Source organism: Haliotis rubra, unplaced genomic scaffold (genome assembly GCF_003918875.1).
Source record: "Haliotis rubra isolate DU_JTF1 unplaced genomic scaffold, ASM391887v1 Scf12, whole genome shotgun sequence".
Taxonomy (NCBI): Eukaryota; Metazoa; Mollusca; class Gastropoda; order Lepetellida; family Haliotidae; genus Haliotis; species Haliotis rubra.
In genome coordinates this window covers 3,424,748-3,437,629 of record NW_025765114.1, presented here as the reverse complement: position 1 = coordinate 3,437,629, position 12,882 = coordinate 3,424,748, and the positions used below count along the sequence as shown (strand labels likewise).

Sequence of the window (12,882 nt, the reverse complement as noted above, 5' to 3'; positions counted from 1 at the left end):
TATTGCCTAAATAGATGTGTATCCTGTTGCTATCATCCAGAAACAACGCAGACGATCAAGAGCATAGTCCAGCATTAGTTTTTGGGAAATAATGCACGACGTCACACGAATAGTTACCCTTAAAATGTCATTTAAGTATTCCTGCTATATGAAGGCGGTCTGTAAATAATCCAGTCTGGACCAGACAATCCAGTGAGAACCGCAACTGGGATATAATGACATGTGTCAACCATTCAGTCCCGTTAGTAGCTTCTGGCGACAAGCATGGGTTGGAGATCAGTCATAGCCGGATCTACAATGGTTAGGCAAACATTACTAGCAAGAGGAGACATGGAAAGAGAAGAAGTGCTGGGCGAGAAACGTCAAGAACAGAGACTACATTGCCTGGAACAGGTGTGACGGGTCATTGCAGGTATTATCAAGTGAATGAAACTTTGAAGTATACGCCACGTTCCACGCCTATGAATGAAATTTCAACTCAATTAGAGTGAAAAACTTCTTTAAGAGTTCATGATCTAGATCTTTATTCGTGAGGAAAATTATATATGTCTATGGAAAGCCTCGCACGATGTATTATCGGAAGGTTGGGGTCTGTACAATCAATGACTGGCTGTGTGCGTTTGGGAGATACTGAACAATTCGATGTTTAAAATCACACTGCTGACTCATGATTTTCCACTCGGAGGACAAGGTTACTAATCTATCATAATGCTGTCGGCGTTTACTTTAATTTGGTGAAGCATTATTCGCATGGTTTAGGGTATATGCTTGTGTCCTATATGTGTCGTGTATGTGGGTGTCCAGGTGATTGGTAAAATCATACTTAACAATGGACGTTCAATGATACCATTGGAATGTATACTCGGCGTCATTAATGAATGTTTTACAAACTTTCTTAACAGTGTGGAAAAACACATCAGGCAGTTGAAATGGCATTATTACGTCCTTAACGTCCGATACATTCTATTACAAATTGCACATTTTTTTCTTCAAATTGTCAATATGGAAATCCACCTGTCAGTTATAATGTCAATTATTTGCACGTGTAAGTCGCTATATCCATAGAAAGTGGTTCAGGGTATATGCTTGTGTCCTATATGTGTCGTGTATGTGTCATGTAGGTGTCTAGGTGATTGGTAAGATCATGCTTAACATTGGACGTTCAATTATGCCATTGGAATGTATACTCGGCGTCATTAATGAAGGGTCAAACTATTGGTAACACTATTTCTTTAAAGTTGTAAAATCTTCGTTTTTGTTTGAAATATACACAACTGAATGTTTTACAAACTTTCTTAACAGTGTGGAAAAAAAATCAGGCAGTTGAAATGTCATTATTACGTCCTTTAACGTCCGATACATTCTATTACAAATGACACAGTTTTCTTCAAATTGTCAATATGGAAATCCACCTGCAAGTTACAGTACAACCAGAAATTATTGAGAATTTAAAGATTGTAATTTTTATATTTTTTTCACTCATTACTCACGTATTAAATGTGAATATTAGCAGAACATAACTCCAGATTCAAAGACAGGTGAAAAGTTGTTTTTTTCAAGTCACCATGCATGGGCAGCAATGCAGGCTTCAATGCGGCGGGGCATACTACTGATCAAAAAGTTAGAAAGCCGTGGTCCATGCTGTCCCAATATCGGACCACCTCTTCTTTCATTTCAGCAATATTTGTCAGATTTTTCTTATTGACACTTTCCTTCATAAGTCCCCAAACATTTTCTATTGGATTTAGGTCAGGGCTATAGCCCAGATAGCATTCGGATGTTGGCCCAACGTTGGCAATGTTGGCAAACCCATTGCCAACGTTGGGCCAATGTCTGAATGCTATCTGGGACCTTGGCCAATCTAATAATGTCATATTCTGGGTCCGAAACCAGGCCTGTGAATGCTTTGAACGATGTTTTGGATAGTTGTCCTGCTGGAAAATCCCAAAATTTCCATAGAACACGTGAGCAGATGGAAGTTAATGTCCCTCGAGAATATCTGTGTACCGCTCACTGTTCATATTCCCTTCAAATACACAGAGGGACGTTGCCCCTAACACAGATATGCCACCCCACACGTTAAATTTCGGACTGTACTTTGGGCGCTGATATAAAGGTTTTTCAGGGTTTTTTTGTCCAGAATTTTAGTGTATTAGGAAACAGCCACACAGAACTTTCATCTGAGAAAATCACATTGTCCCAGTTAAATTTTCTATGCTGTAAGCACCAGTTCAACCTTCGCTCCTTTTGTTCAGGTTTCATGATCGGTGATGGAATTCTTCGACTTTTCTGCCAACCCATTGCATGCAGCTCAGTTCTAATTGTCTCCTTACAGACAGCCACAGTTCCTCTATCAATCATATCCAGCCTTAAGTTTTCTAAACTCCTTCGTTTGTTTTTAGAAACAAGAATACCAAGCCGCCTCCTGTCACCGACAGTCACTTTTCTGGGCCTACCTGCGCCCCCCTGGTGCTCAATGCCATATCCATTTGCAATATTTTTCAAAACACGATAAACAGTGGACAAAGGGATGCCTGTTCTACTTGAAATCACTTTAGCTGATCTGATGTCCTTGTTATAATACTCTCAAATCAACTTCCTCTTCTCTAAATCATCCATACTGAGGATCACTGAAAATGTCGTCTGCTAGAAAGTTGCAAAGGGGGATAACTCTTCACAAACTAATGAAAAAGGATTAATAGAGTTGTCTCTCTTGAATGAAACCACGCATTTGATAGCTGGTCAAGGTTGTTTATACTAGAAATCCAATTAAACATATTCCTAAAATTCTCAATAATTTCTGGTCATACTATATAATGTCAATTATTTGCATGTGCAAGTCGCTATATCCATAGAAAGTGGTTTAGGGCATATGCTTGCGTCCTATATGTGTTGTGTATGTGTCCTGTAGGTGTCTAGGTGATTGGTAAGATCATACTTAACAATGGACGTTCAATTATACCATTGGAATGTAGTTCATTGTTTATTAATAAACTCAGCTAAGAAGAGTACTGTATCCAAACGCTATAAAACTATTAGTAAGACATTTGGTAAGCATTAGAAAAGAATGGGAAACTTTTTTTTAACATCATACAAAATGTCTTTGCATATAATCTGGTCATATCGCACAAACGCAACCACATATCCCCACCGGCAGGGCATGGTCGGAAACTTCCCCTGACATATGGAGATAGTCTAACCTTCACCTTTCGTATCGTCTGACACACACACACGTCTAAGTTGCATAAAAGGCCCGCTTCAGCTTCAGAATATCACTAAAACAACACTTTGAGTGAAACGTTTTAGTGAATTTATTTGGTGTCGAGAGATTTTGTTATAAAGAAACAGAAAACATGTCAAGTAAAGTTGGTACGTACAGTTTTATTGATTTATATTGATGAAATATAGTCACATTTGGTATCAACTCTCCTTTGATGTAATATCGACAAATGAGCTGTGGGATTGACAACGCAGAGGGACTGAGAGAAAGTCACCAGTGTGATGAAATACATGATGACACGGCAGTTTATGGCGCACAGGGAAGCATCCTTGTTTGCACCACGGCTTGTCTAATCATATCTTTTTCAGAGAGACTACACACGTTATCGATGTTATTAATGTGATACAATATTAGGTATTTATTTCACATAGAAGCAAAGTCTAGCAAAACAAACCGAAAATAATCGAAATCAATACTCACTTGTTTATTTTCGGCAACGTGATTAACCATCTGACGTGGCAAACTGAAACTGATGTTATTGAGTATATGACGTTACTACCATTGGGTATACGACGTTACTACCATTGAGTATATGACGTTACTACCTGGCGTGGCACACTGAAGCTGATGTAATTGAGTATATGACGTTACTGCCATTGAATATATGACGTTACTACCTGGGGCGGCAAACTGAAGCTGGTGTAATTAAATATCTGACGTTACTCACTGACGTGATAAACTGACGTTGATGTAATTGAGTATATGAAGTTGCTACCCGGGGCGGCAAACTAAAGCTGGCGTAATTGGGTATATGACGTTACTACCATTGAGTATGTGACGTTACTAGCAGTCGTGACAAACTGAAGCTGATGTAATTAAATATCTGACGTTACTAGCTGTCGTGACAAACTGACGTTGATGTAATTGAGTATATGACGTTACTACCTGGGGCGGCAAACTGAAGCTGGCGTAATTGAGTATATGACGTTACTACCATTGAGTATGTGACGTTACTAGCTGTCGTGACAAATTGAAGCTGATGTTATTAAATATCTGACGTTACTCACTGACGTGATAAACTGAAGCAGGTGTAATTAAATATCTGACGTTACTAGCTGTCTTGACAAACTGAAACTGATCTGAGTATATGACGTTACTACCATTGAGTGTATGACGTTACTACCAATGAGTATATAACGTTACTACCTGGCGTGGCAAACTGAAGCTGATGTAATTGAGTATATGACGTTACTACCTGGGGCGGCAAACTGAAGCTGGTGTAATTGAGTATATTACGTTACTAGCTGACATGGCAAACTGAAGCTGGTGTAATATAATATATGACGTTACTCACTGTCGTGACAAACTGAAGTTGATGTAGTTGAGTATATTACGTCACCCACTCCCTGACTTGGCAAACGAAAGCTGAGGTGTAATTAACTAAATGACGTTACTCACTCCCTGACGTGGCCAACCTAAAGCTGAAAGAAACATGTTCAACATATACACCCCATGCAATTCTATAATAGTTGGTAAGTCAACATTACTCCAGTTTCTTGAAATGAATAAAATCCTCGGCTCCTTTTACTTATAACCTTGTTTGCGTAAACTACTTTCATTTCCGAGGCTAGATGTTATTCTTCTAAGGGGGTTATCGATGTTGAACTGAACATATTGTCAGTCTTTCGTATAGCTAACACAGATACGTTACGTCTATAGACTGATAACGGAAAATGGAGGTCTGTAACTCCCTCAAAGATGGGCTGGTGTTAGGTGGAATGACGTAGCGTTCAAGATTAGAGCGTTTGGTGTAGTGACATGAAAAGCACGTGTTTGTATGCGAGCGTGCATGTGCACGCGTGATGGTACACTCGTGTCTCTGTGTGGTCCCTGGTACAAGTACCGACAAAGGCCGGTTTCATAGTGCTAGCCCACCGAGGACACAGTCTCACATGGACGACCCCACTCTGTTACAATATGACCTACTGATTCCAGGCCGACCATTCCTTGTTTCATCTCCTGGACAGTCGTCTAAGAAGCACCAATGACACCTGTGATTATTGGTTCAAATCCCGGTTGTTTATTGGTTTGTCTGCACCAACCCCTGCAGTGGTTAACGTAAGACATACGCATCACTTCGGGCTTCCCTGCCACATTAAGCTGATAGGTTGTGATTTATCCTCAATACTGTTAAAAGCGGCGCTCACTCACTCATCTCATATGCTCCAGGCAGGGTTACAGTGCTATATCGTATGTTACCGTCCTTTGGTATGACTTCGGAACACCGACCGACCTTCTGCTCCCAGGGGGGAACGCTCGATCTACAAGACTACAGGGGGCAGTGGGATAGCGTTCGCTCGTAACGCCGAAGACCCGGGTTCGATTCCCCTCATGGGTACAATGTGTGAAGCCCATTTCTGGTGTCCCCCGCCGTGATATTGCTGGAATAATGCTAAAGGCGGCGTAAAACTAAACTCACTCACTCACTCACAAGACTACAGAGACTGCCAGAAGCATGTCAGAGACGGTCATTTTGTAGTTATTGTGTTGAAAAGTCATGTTAATCAGCCCCTGAGCAGCAGGATGACGGGCAGACTTGGACAAGTTCACAAAGCCAGTTACAGCGAAAATCGTTAACCCGAACTCAGTCGTTAACCACTATATCGTCATAGACGATGTTGGTTGTGTACCGTCTGAATCTTCGTCTGCAATATGCCCTGATATCGACTCATCCGTATCTTGAACCACTTTTGGAGTGCCCCAATGCATTCGAATTGAAGAAGTTCCTTTAATCTATATTTCAGTACTGAGGAGGCCACAGGCCTATAGAACATTTCATATATATATACATTTTCTAAACATCATGGCTTGATAAATAAAATTTTGCATTACACTTTCATTTGAACAATTCAATAGAGAAGAAAATTTATCAATTGATGGATGGACAAAATAGAATTCTTTAATATATTTTTTACATATAGTAATATATGCTGGACATGCAAGAAGAAAATGATATTGGTCTTCTATAACATTATGGTTACAGCATCTACTTAGTCTATCTTCTCTTAAACCTACCTTTTTCTATTAATAGATCATGAGATGAACAACGGAAACGAGCTGAAGATATTCTAAATTTCTTAACATTAACACATGATAAATAACGTTTAGTATAAATGTGAGTTTTAAAGATTGAGTAATACTGATATTTTGTAGATACTGAAATTGTTTCCAACCATTTTTATTGGTTAATATCTTGTAAGTTTTGCGTGAATGTATTCAGAAACTATGACGAAAATTCAACCTTTTGTTCATACTATTAACAGTTAAATCCAGTTTTAATAAGTTGGTGTTTGCCATCTGTTATCCAATTCTTTTTACCTTCTTTGTCATATAGTAACATCATATAGCATTTTTTCGGTAAATGGTAGGATGGCATACTTAATAACCTTATCCAATATTTAATCGCTCTGATTTGTGAAGATATGATGAGCGGGCATCTGCCACATTCCCCATATAGCGTAACATTTGATGTGCTCATCTTTACCCCGATAAATTTCTTGCAGGCAAATAGGTGTACTTTTTATATGGAATCAAAGTGTTTAAATCCCCAAATTTCCGCACCGAACAGTAGAATCGGTTTGATTTTAAATTCAAATATACTTATGCCAATAATGGTTGCCATCCCCGTCCGCACCCCAACCCCACACGCACCTCACACCCCCACCCCACACCCCCTCTCCAATTAAAAAATTTGAAGGGGGTGACAACCATTATTGCCATGAGTATATTCTGAAAAAGAATGTTAAACTTAAATAGGCGAGTATTTTTATATTTCATACACATTTAGTGGGACCATTGTTATAACTCACATCTTGAATCCAAACTATAATTACTAACGTGACCCGTGAAGGTCCGGGTTAGAATATTGATCTTCAGTAACCCATGCTTGTCGTAAGAGGCGACTAACGGGATCAGGTGGTCAGGCTCGCTGACTTAGTTGACACATGTCATCGATTCATGCTCCTGCTGTTGATCACTGGATTGTCTGGTCTAGACTCGATAATTTACAGACCGCCGCCATATAGCTGGAATGTTGCTGAATGCGGCGTAAAACTAAACTCACTCACTCACTAACTACTAACGTGTTACCATCCAGTAAAACTATGGTTGTGTCTATCACAAGTGGAATGTCAAGATATTCCACACTCAACAGCTGATGAGCGGAATTTTCCAATCTTTTGTCAAAGGGAGATAACTCCAGTATTTCTACACAGCCCAGAGTTTCTGACCTACATAGATAGCACCAGAGACCATATAATAGATAGCACCTATATAATCATACGGAGGTTCGTGTCGGCGCTGCAACCGACTGCTGGGTCGCTTAGGGTAAGTTGACCCTCGCATTACACATTATCGTTGAAGAGTGGGCTCATGTAGGTACATGGGCAGGGCTTATGTTGACTGTTGAGTTCGACCTATGACCTCTCACGCCCCCGGTGTAACTGTAAATATAGACTAGGTCAGTGTTATTAAGATCAGCAGGACGAAGACCTGGTTATATTCGCAACGTTGAAATGATTACTAGAGTTGTGATTTTATTATATTTTGGGATGATCATCATGATACTATCTAAAATTAGGGAGTGCATCTGTCAGTGACTGGGTCTAAAGCTGTGTTATGCAGGCAGGAACCATAAAATGTGATATGGTTTAGGTTATAAATACAGCTGTATCTGTATCCATAGGTCATAGAAAATTGCTCCACACTGTGTTACCTAGTCTGTCTCACGGTCCCTGAACCATATTATTTTCCCCAATGCTTAGCCCTCCCTGCAATGCTAAAGCTCTAAATAAAGCAAGTCTAGATTTCCTCCTCTAGAATCTCTGGTCTCACTGGGACTCCTTTTCAATTTAAATGGGTTTATTTGCTACTATCAAATTTATATGTATTTAAGGACTAAACTTTAGTCTATGTGTTACCCTACACTGTAGCCCAATGCTGTCATGCCTAGGGTGGTAGGGTAGCCTAGTAGTTAAAGCGTTTGCTCGTCACGCCAAAGATCAAGGTTTGATTCCCAACATGGCTAATGTATGTGAAGCCCATTTCTGGTGTCCCCCAGCGGTAATATTCCTGGAATATTGCTAAAAGTGGTGTAAAACTAAACTCACTCACTCAGTCATTGTAATGCCTAACACTGTGTTGTTTAATACTGTATTGTCCCACATTGTATTATGCTATAACATATTGCCCCACACTGTAGAGTTCCATATTGTGTTGCCCCATATTGTAATTTGTATAGGGCCATGCTGTATTTCCCCACATTGTATCATGCCTCACTATATTACCCCATACTGTACAGCCCCACTGTGTTCCCGACCTGTGTGTAATAAATAGATCACTGGTGGATGTTGACTATGGAAAATATTCCAACTCAATATTTTAAACGTTTTCATTATTCACTCCCTTTCACCTGTGAATAAATAATTAAAAATATTCAATTGAAACATAATACTTTCCCCAGAACACCGAAATTGAATTTTAATTATCATAATGTTTTGTTTGGCTGACATTTTTGGTCAAAAACTGCTTGAATGGAGTTATATTGTTAATTTAAAATATCGAGGTGGCAGCATAAAGTTTGGCATTATGACGTCACTATCGTTGAATAACCTAGTTACACAACACTCATTGGATAACTTTCAACTGGCTACACAACACCTGTTTCAAATAACCAAAATTATCTCATAAAGATATTCACAACACGTGTGTAATAATTAGTGGTAACTGACAAAACATATACATGTATTGGCTTTGAAATATACATATATGTTTGGGGCAACAATTCAGACAAAACAGTTTCCTGTGGCCAGTATGCAAAATGCTATCAAAACAAATGTCATTTCCCTTCACTTTCACATGAAGTAACCATGGTAACAGACATTCCACATCAAGTACTAGATATAAATGATTGCTAAAGATCTAACTATAGGACATTATCATTATTATTGAGACAACTTGGAAATCTTTATTTGAAATTGATAATCTGAAACTTCCCTGTATTGTTACAATCAAGTGTGAGATTTGTTTTAATTATCTGTGTTGTTGTGTGTGTGCTGTAAAATATGCATGATCATTTTATGCACAAGCTATCTTATGGAAGTGTATATAGATAAAAGAATGTTTTTTTTCAATAAAAAGAATTTAAAGTAAATATTCTTATATACCTTTGTAAATGTTATTTTTCTGACATATACTAGTAAATGTGATGTGATATATTTAGTTGTGTTTTAATTTTACTGGTACTTTGGAAAGTATCATGATAAAAGAGGTAACTTAAAGGGGAAGTGTACACGATAAAATCACATTTATTCTTATATGAAACAAAATGAAATGTTTTAATTATTTAATATCAATGTTTGAAATTATACTCATTTTTCTTACAATGAAAGTATAACGCTCAAATAAGTGCTGAAATGTTATGCCATCATGCGGTCCTTGTGTGCCGAGCTAAACAGGCCAGAGTTACCGCCCTTTGATTATGACGTAATTGGTGCCACTTAATTTTAGACTGGTCTCCTGTCTAGTCCCGAACCAAAAGATAATAATACTGAAATTAATCACATGAGCAAAGTTTGTGAAAATACGAAAGAAGCATAAGAACTGAAAATGTAAGCAGCAGGACAGATTGATCGTGTGTATTTTCATTCATAACCTCACGTCAATGAAAATACCAAATATGTGTAACAATGTTGACGTACATATGACATCACTATCGGGAAGCGACATTCTCAAAATGGCGTGTTCACTGACACGAGTACGCTGGATTTTTCAACGGGAAATTTCGTTGTTTCAAGCAACATATATGCGTAAATGTGACATGTAAGTAGTCCGAAACATTCTGACATTCTGCTGGTTCTTATTTTCTTTTTGTTTTCATTGTGACCAAGGGAAATAGTCAGAAATGAGGAGAACTTCCATCGTCGGTGTGGGTGAATTTTTCATCAGTCATGGCGTCACGCTTTCAGAAACTATAATATGTTGTGATGAATCTCGGAAATCATTGGAATACACCTATTTTATTTAACTATCGCTTGCCACAATACCTTTTCCATGCATGGTCTTAAACTAATGAGCAAGTGTATGCAACAAAAGTAGGCGAACACATACACGACTTTGTTTACATTTCAAACAAGTGGTCCTTTCCCAGCACGGCATCTGATATATTTCGTTAGATTTCACTGAAACACTAGGTATTGGTGACAAAGACCATTTGTCATTTTATTATGAACTGTATGAGGAATTCAGGGATTCGTGTAAGTGTACGTATGCGTGTGACGTGATTTTATAAACACTCTGCAATATGGCTGAAAATTCACTTTGACGTTAACTGTGTTTATTTCGTAATGTGTCAAAACTGGCCAGATTTACGATGCATGTAATTTTCAGGATATTTGCCTTACAATGAGCAGATGATGTCATAGAAAACCGAATTTCAAACCGAATTAAAAAACTGCCAATTTCATTTTTCTTCATGATGTATTTGGATATGGTATTGATAGGTGGGAATGGAGGAAAAGGTTGGACATATATTTACGATTTAAGTAACAAACGTAGAATGCCAACATATTCACCGATGGCAAGCTAGATGTAGTGCATTAACGTTTTAGTTTTTGTGAAAACGATACTGTTGAAAGACGACCGACTCAGGTTGAAGTTTGTACCATTTGGTTACGTGGAAACACTGTTTGTACAATGTATACGTTTTTTCAAACTGCAACGTCATCACAGTGTGGAACTGACCACATAGCCAGCTGACGGCCAGGCAACAGCTGGATTAAAACAGTAACCTGCTCTTCGAGACACTAGAACCACACCTATACCAGCACCACGTGAAATGGGTCTAACAACCTCATTCGTTTATCGGTCTGGCACCAATGACGTCATTTCCAAGGGACATAAGCCATGGTGTGTTTATTGTGGACATAGAACTTTCAGTTAATGTGGAAAATTTGAATCGATATAACGCAAAAAATAAATTATTTACTTCTGATATCTGTATTGTTTTGGCTATAAAACAACTTGACAAACTTTCTATGATGACCAGACAATCCAGTGATCAACAGCATGAGCATCGATCTACGCAATGGGGATACCATGACATGTGTCAACCAAGTCAGCGAGCCTGATGACCTGATCCCGTTAGTTGCTTCTAACCCGGACTTTCACGGGTTGGATGTAACTTGAGGAAAGGGTTGTGATTAAAATGCACTCACTCACTCACTCACTAATGTGTCAGATACACAGCCTAGATTTTCGATGCTCTGTTAGAGTTAAGATAGTCGTAAGTGCCATACATTAACTTATGACTATCTTATCTCTAAGAGTGCGTCAAAAATCTTAGCCAAGGAGAATATTACTAAAAGCGTAAAAATAGCACGTTTATTACCCCAATTGCGTAGATCGATGCTCATGTTGTTGATCACTGGATTGTCTGGTCCAGACTCGATTACTCACTCACTTTACATATCAGGGATTTACCGCCATCTATCTTTTTTGAAGCCCAATTGAAAGGATTGAACTTTTCAGCACCTAATCATGACTCTGGGGTTCTAAGGATGACAGCCTCCAGCATCCTTATATGTAAGAAGCAATTACCGTCTTGCAGATAGTGATTTCAGTGTTAAACTGAAGAATATTGATCTTTGACACTCTTAACTTTTTAATATATATTTAACCAGAATAGAAGTTGTATCTGTGCCATGAAATCTTGAATTGAATTTCGTGTTACTGATTCAGAAAGTGAAATGATGCATTCCCCAGGACTCACAAACTTGACTTACCTGTAGCTGTTCACACGTTGTATGAAGATGATGTAGTATAAGACATCCAGTAAAACTCTACTTACAGTATGCTACACTGCACAATACCTACCTGATAAATTTCATTTCTGTATTCCTTGCCAGAGTTGCCTGCCTTAGTGTTGGCTAATAATCAATAAACTAGCAAATAAAGTCTGCAGGGTGGCACTTGTTCATATCATTTTTATGGTAACATTTGGTGTACTGTGAGCATTTGTAGGCAATTGGTTCAACCAACAAAGCACTGATTTATTTGAATAAAAAAAGCTAATGGCATTCATTGTCATCACCACAAAAAACAAGTCACAGCTTGGAAACTTGGACTGTCTCTTCATACTATGAACATTGAGTTAAACCAAATGAATGCAGTGTTCATTTGAGGCTGCGCCCTTACGCCATTTGCACACGGATATTTAACATGGCGCACTGTACAGGTACAGGTAGGTTGTATCTGGGCATCCATCAATGTAAATGTGAAATGCATCATTCGAGTACGTCTTCGAAAAACAATTTAACCTATTCTCACCGACATGAGTTTTCAGTCCTCGGGAATGAGCTGATGACTTTCAACCCGTGTTTAGAATGATTGTGCGAAACCTGCAATCAATGTAATAAGAAAAAACAAGGTGCTTAGTATAATTGGTTGGGATAGGTTGGTTTTGTTAAGTGAACCAATTGTGTTGCATGTTGCAGTTTCACACTTTTGTTGCCTTGGGGAACACACTGGCTCTAAAACACCAATATCAGTGAGTCTGGTGGGCTGGTGAGCTGGGGGCTGTTGGGCTGGTGGGTGATGTGCTCACT

At 38.7% G+C, this 12,882-nt stretch overlaps 1 protein-coding gene across 3 annotated transcripts in view; it reads left to right on the top strand.

Annotated features, from left to right (window-relative positions):
* Nucleotides 1–3,224: 3,224 nt before the first annotated feature.
* Nucleotides 3,225–12,882, top strand: part of LOC124262648 (phosphoethanolamine N-methyltransferase 3-like) — a 29,133-nt gene continuing 19,475 nt past the window's right edge. Inside the window, exon 1 of one of the 3 annotated variants that reach the window (XM_046697160.1) lies at nucleotides 3,225–3,369. In XM_046697160.1, the coding sequence (XP_046553116.1) occupies nucleotides 3,354–3,369 (16 nt within the window). In that variant the 5' untranslated portion in view covers nucleotides 3,225–3,353. Of the gene's footprint in view, nucleotides 3,370–7,508; nucleotides 7,607–12,447; nucleotides 12,519–12,882 lie in introns of those variants that run through there. The other 2 variants (XM_046697169.1, XM_046697153.1) reach the window with 2 other exon arrangements.